This window comes from Lipophrys pholis (assembly GCF_963383615.2).
Source record: "Lipophrys pholis genome assembly, chromosome: 1".
In the NCBI taxonomy this organism is placed as follows: Eukaryota; Metazoa; Chordata; class Actinopteri; order Blenniiformes; family Blenniidae; genus Lipophrys; species Lipophrys pholis.
In genome coordinates, this window is record NC_137635.1 from 23,318,475 (window position 1) to 23,342,552 (window position 24,078).

General features: G+C 49.3%; 1 protein-coding gene across 1 annotated transcript in view; it reads right to left on the bottom strand.

The window, feature by feature from the left end:
* The window catches only part of myo15b (myosin XVB), a gene marked incomplete at its 5' end in the record, with an annotated part of 217,000 nt that overhangs the window by 138,843 nt on the left and 54,079 nt on the right, over positions 1-24,078 (bottom strand). Inside the window, 5 exons of the mRNA XM_080461452.1 lie at positions 3,935-3,998; positions 4,741-4,844; positions 8,644-8,737; positions 13,784-13,858; positions 14,003-14,112. Coding sequence (XP_080317578.1) covers positions 3,935-3,998; positions 4,741-4,844; positions 8,644-8,737; positions 13,784-13,858; positions 14,003-14,112 — 447 coding nt within the window. The remainder of the gene's footprint in view (positions 1-3,934; positions 3,999-4,740; positions 4,845-8,643; positions 8,738-13,783; positions 13,859-14,002; positions 14,113-24,078) is intronic.

A 24,078-nucleotide genomic window follows, 5' to 3' on the forward strand; every position in this document is an offset into this window, starting at 1 on the left:
CTGGAGAGTAAAGTCACCTGGAGACTAAAGTCTCACCTGGAGACTAAAGTCTCACCTGGAGAGTAAAGTCACCTGGAGAGTAAAGTCTCACCTGGAGACCAGAGTCTCACCTGGAGAGTAAAGTCACCTGGAGAGTAAAGTCACCTGGAGACTAAAGTCTCACCTGGAGACTAAAGTCTCACCTGGAGAGTAAAGTCACCTGGAGAGTAAAGTCTCACCTGGAGACTAAAGTCTCACCTGGAGAGTAAAGTCACCTGGAGACTAAAGTCTCACCTGGAGAGTAAAGTCTCACCTGGAGAGTAAAGTCACCTGGAGACTAAAGTCTCACCTGGAGAGTAAAGTCTCACCTGGAGAGTAAAGTCACCTGGAGACTAAAGTCTCACCTGGAGAGTAAAGTCACCTGGAGAGTAAAGTCTCACCTGGAGAGTAAAGTCACCTGGAGAGTAAAGTCACCTGTGGCGCTGTCCTGTGGCTCCAGCCAGGATAGCGCTGGTAAACGCCAGATCGCTGGTGAACAAGACCTTCGTTTTAAAGGATTTTATTGTGTCTCACGGACTGGATTTCTTCTGCGAAACGGAGACGTGGATCGGTGTTGGTGAATCTAATGCCTTCGCTGAACTTCTGCCGGTTGACTTTACCTATCTGTCTACGCCGAGAACAACGGGGCGTGGAGGTGGAGTAGCGACTGTCTTTAAGAACTGCTTTAAATGTACACAGTTCGCATTGAATGTTTCTACATCTAGCTTTGAGATAAACGCATTCGTTTTGTCCTCTGATCTTCCCGTGTTGTGCGCCGTTGTGTACAGGCCACCCAAATACAACAAAGACTTCATAAGTGATTTTTCCAATTTCTTAGCTGAAATAATGCCCAAATTCGATCGCATACTGATTGTGGGTGATTTTAATATTCATGTATGCTGCACTGAGAAACCTATGGTGAAAGACTTTTTGGATCTTATTGAAAGTTTTAACTTTGTGCAGTCTATTTTTGGACCCACACAGGATCATGGTCACACATTGGACCTTGTTTTAACATACGGTCTTTCAGTGTGTAATTTGGAGGTGTGTGATGCAGTGTTTTCAGACCACCTGCCCATTATTTTTGATGTGCCTCTTTTGTGCGATGTCAACCTGTGCGCTCCTGTGCGCTGCTGTCGTGTAATTAACTCTTCCACTGCTGCTCAGTTCTCCACGGCTTTTCACCAGTCACTGTTGGCAAACGATCGCTCTTTTCTCGATTTTGATATTGATGAGTTTTCCATACATTTTGAGTCAACTTGTCTATCAATTATTGACACTGTGGCTCCGCTTAAACCAAGGCGTGCCAAACCTAAATCTGAGCCGTGGCTCAATGAGTCGACTCGTGCTGCTCGAAGTGAGTGTAGGAGAGCTGAGCGAAGATGGAAAAGGGATAAGTTGCAGGTTTCCATTCAACTGTTAAAAGACAGCTTACATACCTATCAGAAAAGTGTCAAATCTGCCAAGGCTATGTACTTTGCTGATATGGTTACGTCCAACAGAAACAACCCCCGGGTTCTTTTTAATATGGTGAATGCTGCTCTTAATGTTCCTCAATCCAATGGCCTAGAGGCAACACCTGAAGTGTGTGAAAACTTCTTGAACTTTTTTATAAATAAGGTTGTGAGCACTAGGGCTCTTATCAGCCCTCCCTCTGTAGGCATGTCTAACTATGTCTCTTGCTCAGCTTTATTTTGTCAGTTTGAGCCTGTCACACTCTCTAACTTGGAAAAGGTGGTCAGTCAAATGAAGCCCGCTGGTTCACCGTTTGATCCTATTTCCCCACGCCTGTTCAAAGATGTGTTTCCCACAATAGCACCCTTTGCCTTGCATTGCGTTAATGGTTGCTTGGCGAATGGGGCGGTGCCTGCAAGTTTCAAACACGCTGTTGTTCAGCCATTAACGAAAAAACCGGGCCTAAATTCTAACGACCCTTCTAATTTCCGCCCCATTTCCAAGCTCCCATTTTTGTCCAAAATTTTGGAGAAAATTGTTTTCATTCAGATGAAGTCATTCTTGGATGAACATGAGATCCCAGAGGTTTTTCAGTCTGGTTTTAAGAACCTCCACAGTACTGACTCAGCTTTATTAAGGGTTTTTAATGACATTTTAATGTTGAATGATTCTGGCCATACTGTGGCTCTGGTGCTGTTGGACCTAACTGCTGCGTTCGATACAGTCGATCATGAAATCCTCCTGTATCGCCTTGAAAATCTGGTTGGTATTCGGGGATGTGCCTTAAAATGGTTCAGATCCTATTTAACAGGGAGGAGTTTCTGTGTTAAAGTTGGGGATTGTGTTTCCTCCACAGCCCCTCTGTCGTATGGAGTACCGCAAGGGTCCATCCTTGGTCCTCTCCTGTTTTCATTATACCTGCTCCCGCTAGGATCTGTTCTCCGTAGATTTGGGGTGTCATTTCACTTGTATGCGGATGACAGCCAAATCTATGTGCCCCTGAAGCGTGAGAATGCTTTCAGTGCCACTCAACTTTTGGAGTGTATTGAAGCAATCAAATCCTGGATGTCTGCTAACTTTTTACATTTTAATGACAGAAAGACTGAAGTCCTCCTAGTGGGGCCGAGCACTTCTGGTACTGCCGCCCCGGTGAACCTAGGATCGCTGACACAGTTTGTCAAACCAACTGTTTCTAATCTGGGAGTAAAGATGGATCAACATTTTAAATTTGACAAACAGATCAGTGCTGCGGTGAAGGCGAGTTTTTTCCATCTGAGGCAACTCGCAAAGATAAAATCCTCACTTTCAAAACATCATTTTGAAATCCTGATTCATGCTTTTGTCACGACACGGCTGGACTATTGCAACGCCCTGTACACCGGCATCAGTCAGTCCTTACTGACACGCCTGCAGCTGGTTCAGAACGCTGCAGCGCGCCTTTTGACTGGCTAACGAAAGCATGATCACGTTTCACCCATTCTCTCTTCTCTGCACTGGCTCCCAGTACAATTTAGAATTGATTTTAAAATTCTGTTATTTGTTTTTAAATGTCTTAATGACCTTGCCCCTCATTACCTGTCCGACCTGCTCGTGTCGTACTCCCCAGCACGTTCACTCAGGTCAGCTGATCAAGCGTTGCTTTCGGTCCCCCAGATGCATCGCAAACTAAGAGGAGACGGAGCGTTTTCTGTGGTTGGTCCCAAACTGTGGAATGAGCTTCCTTTGTTCATTAGACAGGCTGACTCCCTTCATGTTTTTAAATCACATCTCAAAACACGCATGTTCTCCTTGGCTTTTAACCAGTGTTGAAGTTGACTTTTACTGCTATAAGTGTATTCTGTGCTGCCACTGTATTGTTATATTTATAATTGTATTTTTATATTGTTGTACAGCACTTTGGTCAACTGAGTTGTTTTTGATAGTGCTTTATAAATAAATTAGATTGGATTGGATTGGATTGGAGAGTAAAGTCACCCGGAGACTAAAGTCTCACCTGGAGAGTAAAGTCTCACCTGGAGAGTAAAGTCACCCGGAGACTAAAGTCTCACCTGGAGACCAAAGGCTCACCTGGAGAGTAAAGTCTCACCTGGAGAGTAAAGTCACCTGGAGAGTAAAGTCTCACCTGGAGACTAAAGTCTCACCTGGAGAGTAAAGTCACCTGGAGAGTAAAGTCTCACCTGGAGACTAAAGTCTCACCTGGAGAGTAAAGTCACCTGGAGAGTAAAGTCTCACCTGGAGAGTAAAGTCACCCGGAGACTAAAGTCTCACCTGGAGACCAAAGGCTCACCTGGAGAGTAAAGTCTCACCTGGAGAGTAAAGTCACCTGGAGAGTAAAGTCTCACCTGGAGAGTAAAGTCACCTGGAGAGTAAAGTCTCACCGGGAGACTAAAGTCTCACCTGGAGAGTAAAGTCACCTGGAGAGTAAAGTCTCACCTGGAGAGTAAAGTCTCATTGTTCTCACCTGGAAGACGAGTCTCGACTTCTCCAGCAGGTATTTGGACAACGACGTCCCGACAATGACTCCACTGTCGACCAACAGGAAACACAATGGACCAATCAGAGAGACACCGTCAGTCCCACCAGAGACAGCTCCATGGGTGAGAGTGTTAGAGAGTGAGAGGGCTAGGGTGAGAGGGCTAGGGTTAGATTTTTAGGGTGAGAGGTTTAGTGTGACAGGGTTAGGGTTAGAGGATTAGGGTGAGAGGGTGAGAGGGTGAGAGGGTGAGAGGGCTAGGGTTAGAAGTTTAGGGTGAGAGGGTTAGATCTTTAGAGTGAGAGGTTTCGTGTGAGAGGGTTAGGGTTAGAGGATTAGGGTGAGAGGGTGAGAGGGCTATGGTTAGAAGTTTAGGGTGAGAGGTTTAGGGTGAGAGGTTTAGCGTGAGAGGTTTAGTGTGAGAGGGTTAGGGTTAGAGGATTAGGGTGAGAGGGCTAGGGTTAGATCTTTAGGGTGAGAGGTTTAGTGTGAGAGGGTTAGGGTTAGAGGATTAGGGTGAGAGGGTTAGAGGGTGAGAGGGCTAGGGTTAGAAGTTTTGGGTGAGAGTGTTAGGGTGAGAGGTTTAGAGGTTTAAGGGTGAGAGGCTTAGGGTGAGACGGTTAGAGGGTGAGAGGCTTAGGGTGAAAGGGCTCGGGTTAGAAGTTTAGGGTAAGGATTTAGAAGGTTAGGGTGAGAGGGTGAGAGGTTTAGGGTGAGAGGGTTAGGGTTAGGGTGTGAGGTTTTGTGAGTTTGGGTGAGAGGTAGAAGGTTAGTGTGAGAGGGTGACGGCTCACTGCAGGATGTGGATGTGCAGGTACTTTCCAAATCGACTGGAGTTGTTGTTGAGGATCGTTTTTGCATTTCCAAAACTCTCCAGGATGGGAAAGATCTCCATGGGCTGGTGCAGGAAGTCAAACATCACAAACATTCAATATCGTTTTCAGCAAACATGTGGAAACTTCAAGAAACTACTAGAAACATGTGAAAACTTTAGGAAACACGTGGAAACTTCAAGAAACTACTAGACGCATGTGAAAACTTTAGGAAACACGTGGAAACTTCAAGAAACTACTAGAAACATGTGAAAACTTTAGGAAACATGTGGAAACTTCAAGAAACTACTAGAAACATGTGAAAACTTTAGGAAACACGTGGAAACTTCAAGAAACTACTAGAAACATGTAAAAACTTTAGGAAACATGTGGAAACTTCAAGAAACTACTAGAAACATGTGAAAACTTTAGGAAACATGTGGAAACTTCAAGAAACTACTGGAAACATCTGAAAACTTTAGGAAACACATGGAAACTTCAAGAAACGACAAGAAACGCATGGAAACTTTAGGAAACACATGGAAACTTCAAGAAACTACAATAAACACGTGGTAACTTTAGGAAAGTTCAGGGAACATATGGAAACTTTAGGAAACATGTGGAAACTTTAGGAAACACATGGAAATGTTAGGAAACGTTGAAACACAAGGAAACCCGGAAACTTCAGGAAACATGTGGAAACTTTAGGAAACTTCAGGAAAAATTTGGAAACTTTAGGAAAGGTGGAAGCTTTAGGAAACATATGAAAACTACACAATACATGTGGAAACTTCAAGAAACACGTGGAAACTTTAGGAAACATGTGGAAACTTAAAAAAAACTACAGGAAACACATGGAAAGTTTAGGGAACGTGGAAACTTCAGGAAACACGTAGAAACTTAGGAAACACGTGGAAACCTAAAAGAAACTACAGGAAACACATGGAAACTTTAGGAAACGTGGAAACTTCAGGAAACACATGGAAACTTCAAAAAACTACAGGAAACACATGGAAACTTTAGGAAACATGTGGAAACTGGAGTATTCATCAGTCCACAGAACACGCTGGGTAAAAGCTTCATGTGTCAGTCAGTTGTCAGTAGATGAAAGGGATGGAAAGTTTCCCTCTGAGGCTGCAGCTCTCTGACTCTCGTCACAACAAACTGAATCACACAGGAAATAGAAGAAAGAGAAGTACTCCTAACTCACTTCTACCAGAACGGCCTGCCATCAAACCAGACTTCTTTTTAAAAACACATAAACAGTATTTTTACAAAGCTAGAAAAGAAAACAACCTCATTGTCTCCTGAGGCCTGTACTACAAACCTGAGGCCTGTACTACGAACCAGAGGCCTGTACTACAAACCAAAGGCCTGTACTACAAACCAGAGGCCTGTACTACAAACCAAAGGCCTGTACTACGAACCAGAGGCCTGTACTACGAACCAGAGGCCTGTACTACAAACCAGAGGCCTGTACTATGAACCAGAGGCCTGTACTACAAACCTGAGGCCTGTACTACGAACCTGTGGCCTGTACTACGAACCTGAGGCCTGTACTACAAACTAGAGGCCTGTACTACAAACCTGTGGCCTGTACTACAAACTAGAGGCCTGTACTACGAACCTGAGGCCTGTACTACAAACTAGAGGCCTGTACTACAAACCTGTGGCCTGTACTATGAACTTGAGGCCTGTACTAGGAACCTGTGGCCTGTACTACGAACCTGTGGCCTGTACTAGGAACCAGAGGCCTGTACTAGGAACCTGATCAACATACCAGGATCTCTGGTTCCTGGTTAACTGATCCAGATGTGACTGATCCTGATCACCTTTACTACCAAGCAGGTTATCAACTCTTTGGTTCAACACAGACCAGGTGTGAGCGTTCACGTGAAAGGGGCGGAGCTTGCAGCGTCTGACCAATCACACACAGAGAAACTCTGCAGAGCAGTTTACAGATTACTGAAGGAGCAGTTAATCTCTGAGATTATGAAGAATTCAAACTCATCCAGCAGCTCAAAGCAACACTGCTGCTGCAGCCAAAGCCAGAACCTTCCTGACTTGGTGAGATTAGAGCAGATTAATTTCTCAGTGATATAAAGGAACAGCACTGTGATCACTCACTTTCACTTTATTCCAGCAGAAAGGTTCCAGGCCGAGCTTCCTCACTGCTCTTCTTTTACTTTACATTCTCCATCACTTGTTCTGAGGCGGAGGTTCTCTTGTGTTTACTGTTGGAATATTAATTCATCACCATGACGACACCAGTAGTTCTGGTTCCATAAATTCATGGTTCTGCAGTTCTGTCAGGTGTGATCATGAACCTCATTATTCCAGATCAACCCTCGTGGAGATAAACAGACCTGGAACAAGTCAAGAACAAGAACAAGAACCTCCTTCAGAGCCTCAGAGACCAGGATTTATTTTATTATGTCTAAAGATTGTTCTAGATTAATTTATCATCTCCTCTCTGCTGCAGCTCAGAGCTGAACCTGCCCACCAATCACCATCATTTAAGAATGGGCGGGGCATTGTCCAAGAGATCTGATTGGTCAGGAGGCGGAGCTCTGACCTCTTATCCAGAACATATCCTGATCCAGAGCAGGTTAGACTTTCGGCGTCAGTTACCAGGTGATTTATCCTGGTGAGAAGTGAACGAGAGTCGTAGTACAGAAACCCAGAGTTAATCCTGAAGTTACCTAGATAAGAGAAAACCCAGCTTCGTAGTACAGGTCTTTGGTGAGACAAACATCCTGTTGGTAACAGTCTTTCCATAAATGTCCTGCAGGGCATCACGTCCCACATTAGTGGACATCAGGTGGAGGACTTGTTCTGTTCCTGCTTTAAATAAACAAAATCCTTCATTCTCTCACAGGATTTCTGTCCAGGACTGAAGCAAACAGTGTTCATGTGAAAGAGACGAAGCTGGGGATAGACTGTTGCTGACATCCCGTCACGTTGTCCCACTGAGACGATTTCATTTCAATTGTTTTTCCCTTAAAGTTCAAAACATCAATCAGGTTCTGCGACCGGAGGAACCATATGGGATCCGGTTCTGGTTTGGAGGTGAGAAGGTGGAGGAGCAGGTGAGGAAGAGATGGAGGGGGAGGAAGTGAGGACGTAGAGGAGCAGGTGAGGAGGAGGTGGAGGCGGTGGAGGAGGAGCCGGTGAGGAGGAGGAGGAGGAGGAGGAGGAGGAGGTGAGGAGCAGATGAGGACGTAGGTAAGGAGGTAGAGGAGCAGGTGAGGAGGAGGAGGTGAGGAGCAGATGAGGAAGAGATGGAGGGGGAGGAAGTGAGGACGTAGAGGTGCAGGTGTAGAGGAGGTGGAGGAGGAGCAGGTGAGGAGGAGGAGGAGGAGGTGGTAGCAGGTGAGGAGGTAGAGGAGGGGGTGGAGGAGGAGCAGGTGAGGAGGAGGTAGAGGAGCATGTGAGGAGGAGGTAGAGGAGCAGGTGGGGATGAAGAGGAGGAGGTGAGGAGGTAGAGGAGGTGGAGGAAGAGCAGGTGAGGAGGAGGAGGAGGTGAGGAGCAGATGAGGACGTAGGTGAGGAGGTAGAGGAGCAGGTGAGGAGGTGGTAGCAGGTGAGGAGGTAGAGGAGGTGGTGGAGGAGGAGCAGGTGAGGAGGAGGTGGAGGAGCAGGTGGGGAGGAAGAGGAGGAGGTGAGGAGGAAGAGGAGGACGATAGGAGGTGTTGGAGCAGGTGAGGGGGTGAGGAAGTAGAGGAGGTGGTGGAGGAGAAGCAGGTGAGGAGGAGGTGGAGGAGCAGGTGGGGAGGAAGAGGAGCAGGTGGGGAGGAAGAGGAGGAGGTGAGGAGGTAGAGGAGGAGGAGGTGAGGAGGTGGTGAGGAGCAGGTGAGAAGGTAGAGGAGCAGGTGAGGAGCGTACCTGTCGGAGGCTCTGGTTCCCACTCTGATACATGACGCTCAGGTAGTGGACGATCAGCTTGGTGGCTTCAGTCTTACCTGAACCGCTCTGCCCACTGCGAGAGAAGGAATCACCTCCGTCAGACTCAGGAGAAACTCCACGTAAATACTCCATACTCTATATAAATACTCCATACTCCACGTAAATACTCCATACTCTACGCCAATACTCCATAAGCCACGTAAATACTCCGTACTCCACGTAAATACTCCATACTCCATGTAAATACTTCATACTCCATGTAAATATCCCATACTCCACGTAAATACGGCATACTCCACGTAAATAATCCATACTCCAAGTAAATTAAATACTCCATACTCCATATAAAGACTCCATACTCCAAGTAAATTAAATACTCCATACTCCATGTAAAGACTCCCTACTCCAAGTAAATTAAATACTCCATACTCCACATTAGTTTTTCAAAGCTGAAGTTCAGGAATCAACACAAACTGGACATGAGGTGTAAAACGAGAGTTCCATATGTAACTACGGTTCTATGAATCCTCCAGACCACCAGAGGCGGTGCTTTAAGCACTGGATGTTCTATCTCGCGCAAGTCGAGTAATTACATCAACAAAGTCACCAGTGACCCCTGGATGACCCGGAGAGTCTATATCTACCGGCATCATCAGGTGATCTGTTCCTGTCAAAATCGTCTCGCGAGGACAAGAGGACACTGAGTGACTGGATGCTCTAGCGGTCTTCCAGGATTCATAGAACCGTAGTTACATACGTAACTCTGGTTCTATTTCATCCTTCCAGACCGCCAGAGGCGGTGCTTAAAATGACTTGTACCAGAAAGGTCACGAAGAATCCTCACCTACTCAAGGCCTGGCGCTGTGGACAGTACAGCCACTGCCACAGGCGGGACACCAGCAACATTCACCCTATAGAAACGTCCAAAGGTCCAGGATGAGGACCAGGCCGCTGCAGCTCAGGTGTCCTGCAGGGGAACGCCCCTCAAGGCGGCCCATGATGCAGCCTTGCCTCTAGTAGAGTGGCTCTTTATGGCCTGAGGCACCGGGATGCTCAGTGCATAATAGGGATGCTGAATGACCTCCACTACCCAGTGAGACAGTCTCTGTTTAGACAGTGCCGTCCCCCTTCTACAGCCTCCATGGCAGACGAAAAGACTGTCTGTTGTTCGCAGGATAGCCGTCGCCCCCATGTTAGCCTTAAGCGCCCACACGGGGCAAAACAGCGATTATGGCTCGCCCTTCCTCTCTGAGGGTTAGGGTTAGGGTTAGGGTTTGGGATAGGGATAGGGATAGAGATTGGGATTGGGATTGAGATTGGGATTGGGATTGGGATTGGGTTAGGGATAGGGATAGGGATAGGGATAGGGATAGGGATAGGGTTTGGGTTTGGGTTTGGGTTTGGGTTAGGGATAGGGTTTGGGTTAGGGATAGGGATAGGGATAGGGTTAGGGTTAGGACTGAAGGCAGTCACTCGATAGGCTGGTTCACATGATGAGGGGGTAACTACTTGGGCAGAAAAGCAGGATTTGGCCTAAGACTCACCCCATACATCCGCCTTCCAGCACAGACATGCCTTGCTCACTGGCAGAGCATGCAGCTCTCCCACACGTTTTGCGGTTGCCAAAGCAAGAAGGAAGGCTGTCTTGAGAGACACCCAATTTAAATCAGTGTGTCCAAGCGGCTCAAAGGGCGGCTGGGACAGCGACTGAAGGACGGCCTGCAAGTCCCATGATGGCAGCTCCTGGACCCGGTGTGGTCTGAGCCTCTGAGTCCCCTTCAGGAACTGCTGGACCAGATCATGTGATCCCACTGACTGGCCATCCACCTTGGTATGACTGGCCAAGACAGCAGCCACATACACTCTGAGAGCGGAGGTAGTCTTGTTCCTGTCAAAGATGGACTGCAGGAAACTCAGTTTTGCCACCACTGAACATGTCTCCGGCACCTCGTTGTCAGAGTTACACCACTCCACAAATAGCTTCACCTGTAGAGCAACCTGGTGGACGGTGCTCGGCAGTTTAAAATCGTGTGGGCAACTGCCCCATCGCAGGACGCCAAAAGTGGGTCCTCTACTGTAGGGGCCACAAGAACAGCTTCAGGCGACCCGGACTCGGGTGCCATATGCGTCCATTGACTTGAGACAGGAGGTCTTTCCTCTCTGGAAGACGCCACGGTGTTCCCTGCAGGAGTTTGAGCAACAGCGGGAACCATGGTCTTCCTGGCCAGCATGGGGCAACCAGAAGCAGGAGGTGACCACCCTGCTGGACCCTATGAAGTGTTGCTGGTATGAGTGGGAGTGGAGGGAAAGCATAAAGTAGGCCGTCCGGCCAGGTATGCGCCAAGGCATCCTCCCCTCAGAGAGAATCAGAGAGAACCAGAGAGGACAGTGGGCCATTGCCTCTGAGGCAAAGAGGTCCACTGCTGCCAAACGTGGTGCATATCATGGTCCCCACCTCTGAATGAAGTCTCCACTCCCCAGAGGGAGGCTTCTGACGGGAGCGGAGATCCGCGGCAGTGTTCCCGAGACCAGGAACATACATTGCCCGGATTCTCAGGAAGCCATACTGCCCCCCAACCGAAAAGAGAGGCATCTGTCTCGACAACCTCCCGGTGGGAGGCTACCCTCCCCAAGGGTACACCTGACATTAAGTAAGCTCTCTCCCTCCAGGGTAAGGAGGCACTGGGCAGACACCCTGACCACCTTGTGCCGGTGAGTGCTGGGGTCCAATTGCAGGCTGTTCAGCCATACCTGAAGGTAAGAAGCCTGAGCAGTACAGCCATGGATGCCGAGGCTGGCATCCCCACGAGTCACAGGATCAGGCCATATTGCAGGAGGCTTCCACGCTGGAAACACCTTAGAAGGCCCAAGAGAACCGCTCTGGAGAAAGGGAAGCTCGCATTAATGAGGATGGGGCGATTGTGGCTCGGCGGTAGAGTCAGTCGTCTAATAACCGGAGGGTTGGCGGTTCGAATCCCACTCTATCAAACAGTCATTGTCGTTGTGTCCTTGGACAAACACTTTACCCACATTGCCTCGTATGAATGGTGCATGAATGTTGGTGGTAGTCGGAGGGGCTGTTGGTGCAAAATGGCAGCCAGGCCTCCGTCGCAGCCAGGCCTCCGTCAGCAGCCCCAGGAGTGACAGCTGTGGCTACAGCTTAGCTGAGCATCACTGGTGGGACTGGTGTGAATGAATAATGGTCTCTGTACGCGCTTTGAGTCAGTGCGAGAAGAGCGCTATATAAATCCAAGCAATTATTATTATTATTATTATTAGGAATCCAGCACCAGCCCTAAATACCTCCCACCTGGACGGGTACGAGGTTGCTCTTGGCATAATTCACCTTGAGGCCCAGATTGCCCACGTGAGCGAGGAGAGCCGCAGTGTCCCTCAACGCCTGCTCCCGTGTTGGGAAATGACAAGCCAGTTGTCCAGATAGTGGAGTATCATTACTCCGCTGGCCTGTAACGGTGACAGAGCAGCTGCCACACACCAGGTAAGTATACGTGGGGCCAGGGAGAGCCCAAACGGCAGAACCATGAACTGATAACCCTTGTCCATGAACAATGGACAATGGGAACCTGATCCACTGTCACCAACCAGCCTCCTGCTGAGACAGTTTGAAGAATGTCTGCCACACGCAGCATATGGGAGGGGAGAACTTTGAGAAACCGGTTCAGCCCCCTTAGATCCAGGACTGAGCGAAATCCAGACCTCTTTGTTGGGCACCAGAAAGTAAGTGGAGTAAGTGGAGCCTCCGGTTTTACTCGCTCGATGCCACCCTTTTCTGAGAAGGGTGGCCCCCTCGTGACTTAGCACGAGGGATTTCACGGGATCTCTGACCACAGTGCGTTTGATCCCGCTGAAGGTAGGGGGCCGGCGTCAGAACTATAACGTGTAACCCTTGGATAGCGTGGACACCACCCAAGATTTTGTGGTCTGCTCTTCCCAGCTGTGGAGTCGGTCCTGGGAAAAGCGTCCGACGACCGGCCCCTGAGGTTCAGGTTCCACCCCCCTTGCCTCTTGGGGCCCTGGGGGGGCGGCGACTTGGTCCAGAACCCCTAGGCCCCTGGGCATATGGACGCGCTGCTGCACGGTGTTGCCGAATACCCAGCACCGTGACCTGCGGGCCTATGGACTGCCCGGATGGGCGAGCCCTGCCCCTGCTGCTGCCAATTGTCCCTGCCTAGGAGGGGCAGTGGGTGCCTGGCGCAGACTGGCAAACTGCTGCCTTGCTTGGCCAACCTGCAGGCTACGCTCTAAGGCCTGCAATGCCCCGCTCTGGCCCCGCTCTGGCCCCAGTCTGGCCCTGCTTTAGCCCCGCTCTGGCCCCGCTTTAGCACCGCTATGGCTCCGCTCTGGCCCCGCTCTGGCTCCGCTATGGCTCCGCTCTTGTCCCTCTTTAGCTCCGCTATGGCTCCGCTCTGGCCCCGCTTTAGCACAGCTATGGCTCCGCTCTAGCTCCGCTCTGGCCCTGCTCTGGCCCTGCTCTGGCCCCGCTTTAGCACAGCTATGGCTCCGCCCTAGCTCCGCTATAGCCCCGCTCTGGCCCCGCTCTGTTCCAGCAACGATGTGGGACCAGCTTAGAACCAGTTAGGCCCTGATAGTCCGCGGCTTTAGAGGTGGAAAGACAAAGAACCGGTGCTAAATCTGGCCCTGGACCAGACCTAGCACCTGGTTCTTTCTGGTGGAAAAGTCTCTTGTGTTCTTTTATCTGCTAAACAACACTTTGCACCTGAAGATGTGGACCGGATTAAAATGTGGACCGGATTAGAGATGTGGACCGGATTGAAGCTTTATAAGAAAAAGAGTCTGTGTTCTTTTGATTAGCGTTCATGTTCGTTTGAGGACGGAGTAGATGAAAGGATCCACCTGGGATTGAAGGATTGAAGGATTGGGGGATTGAAGGAATGAAGGATTGGGGGATTGAATGATTGGTGGATTGAAGGATTGAGAAGTTGAAGGGTTCAGAAGTTGAAGGGTTGAGGGATTGAACATACTGATAGTTGGGGTCTCCTTCCAAGAAAACTGTTGTCATTGTTGTGAGAAGAAGAATATTTGGAGGTTAAATGTGATGAAGTCTGCAGAGCTGCTGGGAGGCGGGGCCTAACATTACCTGATGATGATGCACTGCTCCTGATTGGACGCCTGAGAGAAGCTGAACGCAGAGTCTGCCACCGCATACACATGTCTGCAGTACAGGAAACACAGTCCACTGAGAGGGGGGGGGGGGGGGGGGGGGTAGGGGGGGGGAGAGAGAGGTAGAGAGGGGGGAGAGAGGTGGAAGAGAGAAAGGGAGAGAGGGGTAGAGAGAGAGAGAGAGAGAGAGACTCACGGTGGGTTCCTGTGCTGCTCCTTCCCCAGGTACATCAGTCTGAGCTCCTCTGAGTAAATACTGACCGGCTTGAAGGGGTTAATGGACAGCAGCATGTTTCCTATGTAAGTCTGGGGGGGGGGGGGGGGGGGGCACCAGGTGACACAAAACCAGAACCAGAACAGACAGTAAATATACACTGCTCAGAAACCTAAAGGGAACCCCTAAACTACACAATGTTCCTCCAAGTATGTGAAACCAACCTGTCCAGGTAGGAAGCAACACTAATTGTCAATCATGAGCAGCAGAGCAGCAGAAGCAGAGAGAGAGCAGCAGCAGAGCAGCAGAAGCAGAGCGAGAGCGGCAGAAGCAGAGCGAGAGCAGCAGCAGAGCAGCACAAGCAGAGAGAGAACAGCAGAAGCAGTGCAAGAGCAGCAGCAGAGCAAGAGCAGCAGAAGCAGAGCGAGAGCAGCAGCAGAAGCAGAGAGAGAGCAGTAGAAGCAGAGCGAGAGCAGCACCAGAGCAGCAGAAGCAGAGCGAGAGCAGCAGAAGCAGAGAGAGAGCAGCAAAATCAGAGCGAGAGCAGCAGCCGAGCAAGAGCAGCAGAAGCAGAGCGAGAGCAGCAGCAGAGCAGCACAAGCAGAGTGAGACCAGCAGAAGCAGAGCGAGAGCAGCAGAAGCATAGCGAGAGCAGCAGCAGAGCAGCAGAAGCAGAGCGAGAGCAGCAGCAGAGCGAGAGTAGCAGAAGCAGAGCGAGAGCAGCAGCAGAGCAGCAAAAGCAGAGTGAGAGCAGCAGAAGCAGAATGAGAGCAGCAGAAGCATAGCGAGAGCAGCAGCAGAGCAGCAGAAGCAGAGCCAGAGCACCAGCATAGCGAAAGCAGCAGAAGCAGAGCGAGAGCAGCAGCAGAGCAGCAGAAGCAGAGAGAGCAGCAGAAGCAGAGCGAGAGCAGCAGCAGAGCAGCAGAAGAAGAGCGAGAGCAGCAGAAGCATAGCGAAAGCAGCAGCAGAGCGAGAGCAGCAGAAGCAGAGCGATAGCGGCAGCAGAGCAGCAGAAGCAGAGCGAGAGCAGCAGCAGATCGAGAGCAGCAGAAGCATAGCGAAAGCAGCAGCATAGCGAAAGCAGCAGAAGCAGAGCGAGAGCAGCAGCAGAGCAGCAGAAGCAGAGAGAGAGCAGCAGAAGCAGAGCGAGAGCAGCAGCAGAGCAGCAGCAGAGCAGCAGAAGCAGAGCGAGAGCAGCAGAAGCAGAGAGAGAGCAGCAGAAGCAGAGCAGCAAACAAATGCGGTTTTGTTTGCGTTGATCTTTCTTTCTTTCTTTTTGTCAAATATTCTCCTAGGTTTTTCCACTGGGAAGGAACAGGAACAGACAGAAACATTCCAGATGTTTAACAGTGGTCGTACCTCAAACAGAGGAAAGTTGCTCCAGTAGAGCAGAACCGTTAAACCAATGTGCCTCAGAGGGCAGAACCCCCTCCCCTATTGAAACTCTGTCACTCACAGCCTTTCACACCACAAACCAAAAAGTGGACAAATGACTGAAAAGTAAAATAATGATAGGAAAAGCAAAGATGAAAGGAACAAAGGAAGAGATAAAAAAAAAAGGGGGGGGAAGTAAAAAATAAATAAATGAAAATAGATCAAATTAAATAGATAAGAATATAAAATGATAAATAGACAGAATTCACAGTTCAGTTCACTGTTTTCCAGGTTCCTATATGAGGGAGAACCGGTTCCCACATCTGATAAAAGGCCTGGAGGGAACCATTCAGGGACAGTCTGATCTTCTCAAGTCTCACGCAGTGAAAAATCTCCTGAATCCATCTACTGTGTGTCGGCGGGGTTGAGTGTGTCCATGTGAGGAGAATGAGCCTCCTCACCAGCACGGTGGTGAAAGACACAATGTGAGGTTCTGGACCAACTGAGTGATTGGGACATTCCAATAAGAGCCACAAGGGGGTCAAGGGTCACTGTGAGACAGAGAACTGTTCCCATCGTATCAATATGACATGCCAAAATTCAAAAGGTTTAGGGCACGACCAAAACATGTGCATGTGAGCAGCTGGTCCAGGAGTCAGCTCTATCTGGGTAGAGCGGAGCTCAGCTTGTGAACAATTAGTGAAGTGGCTCCTGTGTAAGATCTCACACTGGAGGTGTTTGTGTCTAGAACATACTGAGGATGTGTAAACAAGATTAAGAATACGGTTCCATGGTTCATCAGATATAGTTATCTGGAGGTCAGGGAACCTGAGGTTCTCCTGAACCTGGGTTCATCCTAAAAATCGAATCATGTGAGATGGAAGTCAGGGATTTTTGTGTTGTTTTTAGCAAGAGAAGGGAGTCCGTCCATGTCTCAGGGGGACGATCAGGACAGTGAGGGAATTTATTTTGCACAAAATGCCGGATTTGGAAGAAGCGGAATAAATTAGCTTGAGGGAGAGTGAATGTTTGGCACGTCTGCAAATGAAGGGAAAATACCTTCAACATAGAGGTCGTCTCAGGTCTGCAGGGACAAGATGGACGAAATAAAGAGTTTGGAAACACGGGAGTTCTGTGCTCCACGCTTGGTTGGTAGAGGAAACTGAACAAACCACTGAACATAAGGCCACAGGCGAGGAGGCCAGGTCCACGCTGGCCCATCAAGGACCATCATTGAGATCTGAACATTCCACAAAATGATTTTTTTGACATTACGAGTCCAATAGTATCGGCGAAAGTCTGGCCGGGCCAAAGCTCCAAGAGGTTTGGGGAGTTGGAGAGTGGACCTTTTTATACGAGCTTTATGGATTACTGCACCATAAAAATGAGTTAATCAACTGGTCAAGTGTAGAAAAAAAAGATTTGTGGACGAACACCAGGACGGGGTCAAAGACATAAAGAAAACGGGGAAGTATTGTCATTTTGACTAGATTGACACGACCCAGAAGAGACCGAGGAATAGTGGACCACCGAGCATAATCACATTTACAGCACTCGAGTAGTGGTTGAAAACTTTTAGCAAATAAGTCAGAGTGATTTTGTTACAATAATACCAAGATATTTTAATCCTTGGGTCACTTTCCTAAAGGACAAGAGAGAGGACAAGAGGGAGGACAAGATGGAGGACAAGAGGGAGGACAAGAGGGAGGGAGGGCAGGAGGACAAGAGGGAGGGAGGGAAGGAGGACAAGAGGGAGGACAAGAGGGAGGGAGGGCAGGAGGACAAGAGGGAGGACAAGAGGGAGGGAGGGAAGGAGGACAAGAGGGAGGACAAGATGGAGGACAAGAGGGAGGACAAGAGGGAGGGAGGGAAGGAGGACAAGAGGGAGGACAAGATGGAGGACAAGAGGGAGGACAAGAGGGAGGGAGGGCGGGAGGTTCTCTGCAGGGGAGTTAACTGGAAGATACTCACTTTTGTGCAGGTTAATTTTATTACCAGATAAATTTCTGAATTGTCCTAAAATATCCGAGATGGCAGGAATGGATGAGGTTGGGTTGGTGATGTAAAGCAGGAGGTCGTCTGCGTACAGAGAGACTTTGTGAGAGACGCCAAACCGAGAAATTCCTAAACATTTCCTTTGGTTACGAAGCCATAGGGCGGAAGGTTGGACGGCTCCAGGGATGGAGGAAGAGGACATCGCTGCCGGGTGCCACAGGACAAGGAAAATGATTTAGATTTCCTGCCATTAGTATTAACACTAATGTATTAGTATTAACATTAATAGTATTAATACTAGCTACGGGGGAAGTGTAAAGAAGTTTAATCCATGATATAAATTTGGGGCGAAAACCGAATTTGCCTAAGATAAAGACCAGGTAGCCCTCCCCAACGTGGTCAAATGCTTTCTCTGCGTCTGATGATAGGATGAATTCGCCCTTGTTCGAGTCTGAAGAGGAACATGTGATGTTTAATAACCTTCAAGTACTATGGAAAGACTGTCGTCCAGAAAGGAAACCAGTCTGATCTGGGTTGATTAGCGTCAACATTAAGTAGGGACACATGCCTGTAACTGCTAGAAAGGGGGGGGGGGGTCTTTGTCCTTCTTAAGCAACAGGGTTATTGATGCTCCTGAGAGTGTAGAAGGAAGTCGTTCGTTTGTGAACGCATCATTAAATACTCTCACCAGGACAGGAGCTAGTATGCTGGAGAAGGTTTTCAAAAGTTCTGTGGAGTACCCGTCCGGTCCAGGAGCTTTGGAGCTTTGTAAAGAGTCGATCACCTCTAGGACCTCGGCAACCATAATGAGGGCTCTTAGATTACTGAAGACATCTTTGTCTACTTGAGGGTGAGATAGTCCAGGGACTTAGGCTCTGACCAAATACAAGAGGAGATCTCAGATGAGTAAAGTGTTGAGTAATAACAAGAGAAGGTATTACAAATGTCCCTGGGGTCCATCGTGACAAACCCAGTTGGAGACGCTATTTTGGGTATGAGTCCAGAGCAGGGGTTCTCATTTCTGGGCCTGGAGGGCCCATGTCCTGCGCGTCTGTCCCAGCTTCAGCACACCTCCATCTGATGCTGATGTCATCGTCTCGCTTGTGAAAAAGCCAAGTGACAAGCGGCCCTCGAGGCCCGGAATCTAGAACCCCTGGTCTGGAGGCACTTGTGTCTCGGGTCTGGTACGCCAGAAGTTTGCTGGGTTTGTCTCCTTGTTCATAGAAGCGTTGCTTTGTTTGTAAAAGCTGAATCTCAGCTTTGCTGGTTGACCAAAAATCCTATTGAGGCTGAAGCTCTAACCTTTCTTTATATAACACTGCTGACGGGTCGGTGGAACATTCAGAATCTATACTGTGGATTTATCTGACAATTCTGTTCATTTAGCGAATTCTGCTTTTTTAAATGGGATACAAAAGAAATAACCTGCCCGTGTAGATAAGCCTTGAAGCAATCCCAGAATATCACTGCTGATAGAAGAAGTTTATTTCCTTGGTAAGAAAAATCTTTAAATTTTGCTTCTGAAAGCAACTGTGAATTAAATCCCCACGATGTGTGATCCGGCCTGCAGCGTGAAAAAGAAACGTCAACTGATGTAGGAGAATGATGAGAAATGACTAGATGTGATATTAACATGTTGTGCAGCAGTTTATTATCCACCAGGAAATGGTAGAGAAGAAGGAAAAGTCCTTATTAGAAGGGAACCTGGTCCTCCAAGGGTCCACCGGTCCCTAATGCTCTGCATGGAATGTCAGAGTCGTCGCTGACTTTGTCAGGGTGGTCTGTTTCATAGATGATCTATCAAGTTCCGTATCCTGTACCAGATTAAAATCGCCCCCAATAATGATGAGAATTTCTGCTGGATTAGGTAGAGAGGAAAAAGTATTTGATATAAATGTATCATCATCCCCCGTGGGAGCTTACACCGGAACAAGAACCACAGGAGTATTCTGCAAATTGCCCCAGACTATAAATAAGCTTCCATCTGGATCGCCTTTAGTAACAGACGGTTCCGAAGCTACGTCCCTGTGTGTAACGATCGCAGAGCCCCGTACCCTCTCAGTGGAACCAGAGTGGAACCAGTGACCATCCAAGCCCTTATTTTTTCAAGTTTCTTGTAAGAAGCACAGATCCCCTCAAGGTACTGCAGGTGTGGTTTTACCTGGTCGCCTTGACAACAGTATTCATTCCTTTGACATTCCAAGAAATGAAGCAGATATTCTTACCTGACATCAAAATGGACTATCAGCAGAATCGGATGACTGAGCTGTGAAAGGGGGCATACAATAATCAAAAGAAAATAAATTAATTTAAAAAAAGAAAAAAAGAAGTGGGAGTGGAGGGAAGAGAAGAGAAGGCACCATACAAGAGACAGAGACAGACAGAGACAAACAGAGACAGACAGAGACAAACAGAGACAGACAAACAGACAGACAGACAGTCAAAATAAAGTAAATCCCTTGGGAAAACTAAACTCCTGTATCATACAAGATACAACTTCCTGTTCTTCCAGCTCCTGTTCCTCCTACTCCTGCTCCTCCTACTCCAGCTACTCCTACTCCTGTTCCTCCTACTCCTGCTCTTCCTACTCCTGTTCCTCCTACTCCTGCTCCTCCTACTCCAGCTCCTCCTACTCCTGTTCCTCCTACTCCTGCTACTCCTACTCCTGTTCCTCCTACTCTTGCTACTCCTACTCCTGCTACTCCTACTCCTGCTACTCCTACTCCTGCTTCTCATGCTCTTGTTCCTCCTACTCCGGTTCCTCCTGCTACTCCAGCTCCTGTTCCTCCTACTCCTGTTCCTCATACTCCTGCTACTCCTACTCCTCCTACTCCTGTTCCTCCTACTCCTGCTACTCCTACTCCTGTTCCTCCTACTCCTGTACCTCCTACTCCTGTTCTTCCTACTCCTGCTACTCCTACTCCTGTTCCTCCTAATACTGTTCTTCATACTCCTGCTACTTCTACTCCCCCTTCTCCTCTACCGCCTACTCCTGTTCCTCCTACTCCTGCTCCTCCTACTCCTGCTACTCCTATTCCTCCTACTCCTGTTCCGACTACTCCTGTTCCTCCTACTCCTGCTACTCCTGCTACTCCTGTTCCTCCTACTCCTGTTCCTCCTACTCCTTCTCCTCCTTCTCCTGCTACTCCTGTTCTTCCTACTCCTGTTCCTCCTACTCCTGTTCCTCCTACTCCTGCTACTCCAGCTCCTGTTCCTCCTACTCCTGTTCCTCCTACTCCTGCTACTCCAGCTCCTTTTCCTCCTACTCCTGCTACTCCTACTCTCGTTCCTCCAGCTCCTGTTCCTCCTACTCCTGCTACTCCTACTCCTGTTCCTCCTACTACTCCTACTCCTGTTCCTCATACTCCTGCTACTCCTACTCCTGCTACTCCAGATCCTGTTCCTCCTACTCCTGTTCCTCCTACTCCTGCTACTCCGGCTCTTGTTCCTCCTACTCCTGTTCCTCCTACTCCTGCCACTCCTACTCCTGCTACTCAAGCTCTTGTTCCTCCTACTCCAGTTCCTCCTACTCCTGTTCCTCATACTCCTGTTACTCCTACTCCTCCTACTCCTGTTCCTCCTACTCCTGCTACTCCTACTCCTGCTACTCCTACTCCTGTTCCTCCTACTCCTGTTCCTCATACTCCTGCTACTCCTACTCCTGCTACTCCTGTTCCTCCTACTCCTGTTCCTCATACTCCTGCTACTCCTACTCCTCCTACTCCTGTTCCTCCTACTCCTGTACCTCCTACTCCTGTTCCTCCTACCCCTGTTCCTCATACTCCTGCTACTCCTACTCCTCCTACTCCTGCTCTTCCTACTCCTGCTCCTCCTACTCCTGTTCTTCCTACTCCTGCTACTCCTACTCCTGCTACTCAAGCTCCTGTTCTTCCTACTCCTGCTACTCCTACTCCTGTTCCTCCTACTCCTGCTACTCCTACTCCTGCTCTTCCTACTCCTGTTCCTCCTACTCCTGCTCCTCCTACTCCTGTTCCTCCTACTCCTGCTACTCCTACTCCTGCTACTCTGGCTCCTGTTCCTCCTACTCCTGTTCCTCCAGCTCCAGTTCCTCCTACTCCTGTTCCTCCTACTCCTGCTCCTCCTACTCCAGCTCCTCCAACTCCTGTTCCTCCTACTCCTGCTACTCCTACTCCTGTTCCTCCTAGACCTGTTCCTCCTACTCCTGTTCCTCCAGCTCCTGTTCCTCCTACTCCTGCTACTCCTACTCCTGTTCCTTCTACTCCTGCTACTCCTACTCCAGCTCCTGTTCCTCCTACTCCTGTTCCTCCTACTCCTGCTACTCCTGTTCCTCCTACTCCGGCTACTCCAGCTCCAGCTCCTGTTCCTCCTACTCCTGTTCCTCCTACTCCTGCTACTCCTGTTCCTCCTACTCCTGTTCCTCCTACTCCTGCTACTCCTACTCTTGTTCCTCCTACTCCTGTTCCTCCTACTCCTTCTACTCCTGCTCCTCCTACTCCTGCTACTCCTACTCCTGTTCCTCCTACTCCTGCTACTCCTACTCCTGCTACTCCTGCTAGTCCTACTCCTGTCCCTCCTACTCCTGCTACTTCTACTCCTTTTCCTCCTACTCCTGTTCCTCCTACTCCTGCTCCTCCTACTCCAGCTCCTCCTACTCCTGTTCCTCCTACTCCTGCTCTTCCTACTCCTGCTCCTCCTACTCCTGTTCCTCCTACTCCTGCTACTCCTACTCCTGCTACTCCTACTCCTGTTCCTCCTACTCCTGCTACTCCTACTCCTGTTCCTCCTACTCCTGCTACTCCTACTCCTGTTCCTCCTACTCCTTCTACTCCTACTCCTGTTCCTCCTACTCCTGTTCCTCCTACTCCTGCTACTCCTACTCCTGTTCCTCCTACTCTTGCTACTCCTACTCCTGCTACTCCTACTCATGTTCCTCCTACTCCTGTTCCTCCTAATCCTACTCCTGTTCCTCCTACTCCTGTTCCTCCTACTCCTGCTACTCCTACTCCTGTTCCTCCTACTCTTGCTACTCCTACTCCTGCTACTCCTACTCCTGCTACTCCTACTCCTGTTTCTCAAGCTCTTGTTCCTCCTACTCCGGTTCCTCCTGCTACTCCAGCTCCTGTTCCTCCTACTCCTGTTCCTCATACTCCTGCTACTCCTACTCCCCCTTCTCCTGTACCGCCTACTCCTGTTCCTCCTACTCCTGTACCTCCTACTCCTGTTCTTCCTGATCCTGCTACTCCTACTCCTGTTCCTCCTACTCCTATTCCTCCTACTCCTGCTACTCAAGCTCCTGTTCCTCCTACTCCTGCTACTCCTGTTCCTCCTACTCCTGCTCCTCCTACTCCTGCTACTCCTGTTCCTCCTACTCATGTTCCGACTACTCCTGTTCCTCCTACTCCTGCTACTCCTGCTACTCCTGCTACTCCTACTCCTGTTCCTCCTACTCCTGCTACTCCTACTCCTGTTCCTCCTACTCCTGCTACTCCTACTCCTGTTCCTCCTACTCCTTCTACTCCTACTCCTGTTCCTCCTACTCCTGTTCCTCATACTCCTGCTACTCCTACTCCTCCTACTCCTGTTCCTCCTACTCCTGCTACTCCTACTCCTGTTCCTCCAGCTCCTGTTCCTCCTACTCCTGCTACTCCTGCTACTCCTACTCCTGTTCCTCCTACTCCTGCTACTCAAGCTCTTGTTCCTCCTACTCCTGCTACTCCTACTCCTGTTCCTCCTACTCCTGCTACTCCAGCTCTTGTTCCTCCTACTCCTGTTCCTCCTACTCCTGCTACTCAAGCTCTTGTTCCTCCTACTCCTGCTACTCCTACTCCTGCTCTTCCTACTCCTGCTCCTCCTACTCCTGTTCCTCCTACTCCTGCTACTCCTACTCCTGCTACTCCTACTCCTGTTCCTCCTACTCCTGCTACTCCTACTCCTGTTCCTCCTACTCCTGCTACTCCTACTCCTGTTCCTCCTACTCCTTCTACTCCTACTCCTGTTCCTCCTATTCCTGTTCCTCCTACTCCTGCTACTCCTACTCCTGTTCCTCCTACTCCTGATCCTCCTACTCCTGTTCCTCCTACTCCTGCTACTCCTACCCCTTTTCCTCCCACTCCTGTTCCTCCTACTCCTCTTCCTCCTACTCCTCCTACTCCTACTCCTCCTACTCCTGTTCCTCCTACTCCTGCCACTCCTACTCCTGTTCCTCCTACTCCTGCTCCTCCTACTCCTGCTATTCCTACTCCTGCTACTCCTACTCCTGTTCCTCCTACTCCTGCTACTCCAGCTCCTGTTCCTCCTACTCCTGCTACTCCTACTCCTTTTCCTCCTACTCCTGTTCCTCCTACTCCTGCTACTCCTACTCCTGTTCCTCCTACTCCTGTTCCTCCTACTCCTGTTCCTCCTACTCCTGCTACATCTACTCCTGTTCCTCCTACTCCTGCTACTCCTACTCATGTTCCTCCTACTCCTGTTCCTCCTAATCCTACTCCTGTTCCTCCTACTCCTGTTCCTCCTACTCCTGCTACTCCTACTCCTGTTCCTCCTACTCTTGCTACTCCTACTCCTTTTACTCCTACTCCTGCTACTCCTACTCCTGCTTCTCAAGCTCTTGTTCCTCCTACTCCGGTTCCTCCTGCTACTCCAGCTCCTGTTCCTCCTACTCCTGTTCCTCATACTCCTGCTACTCCTACTCCTCCTACTCCTGTTCC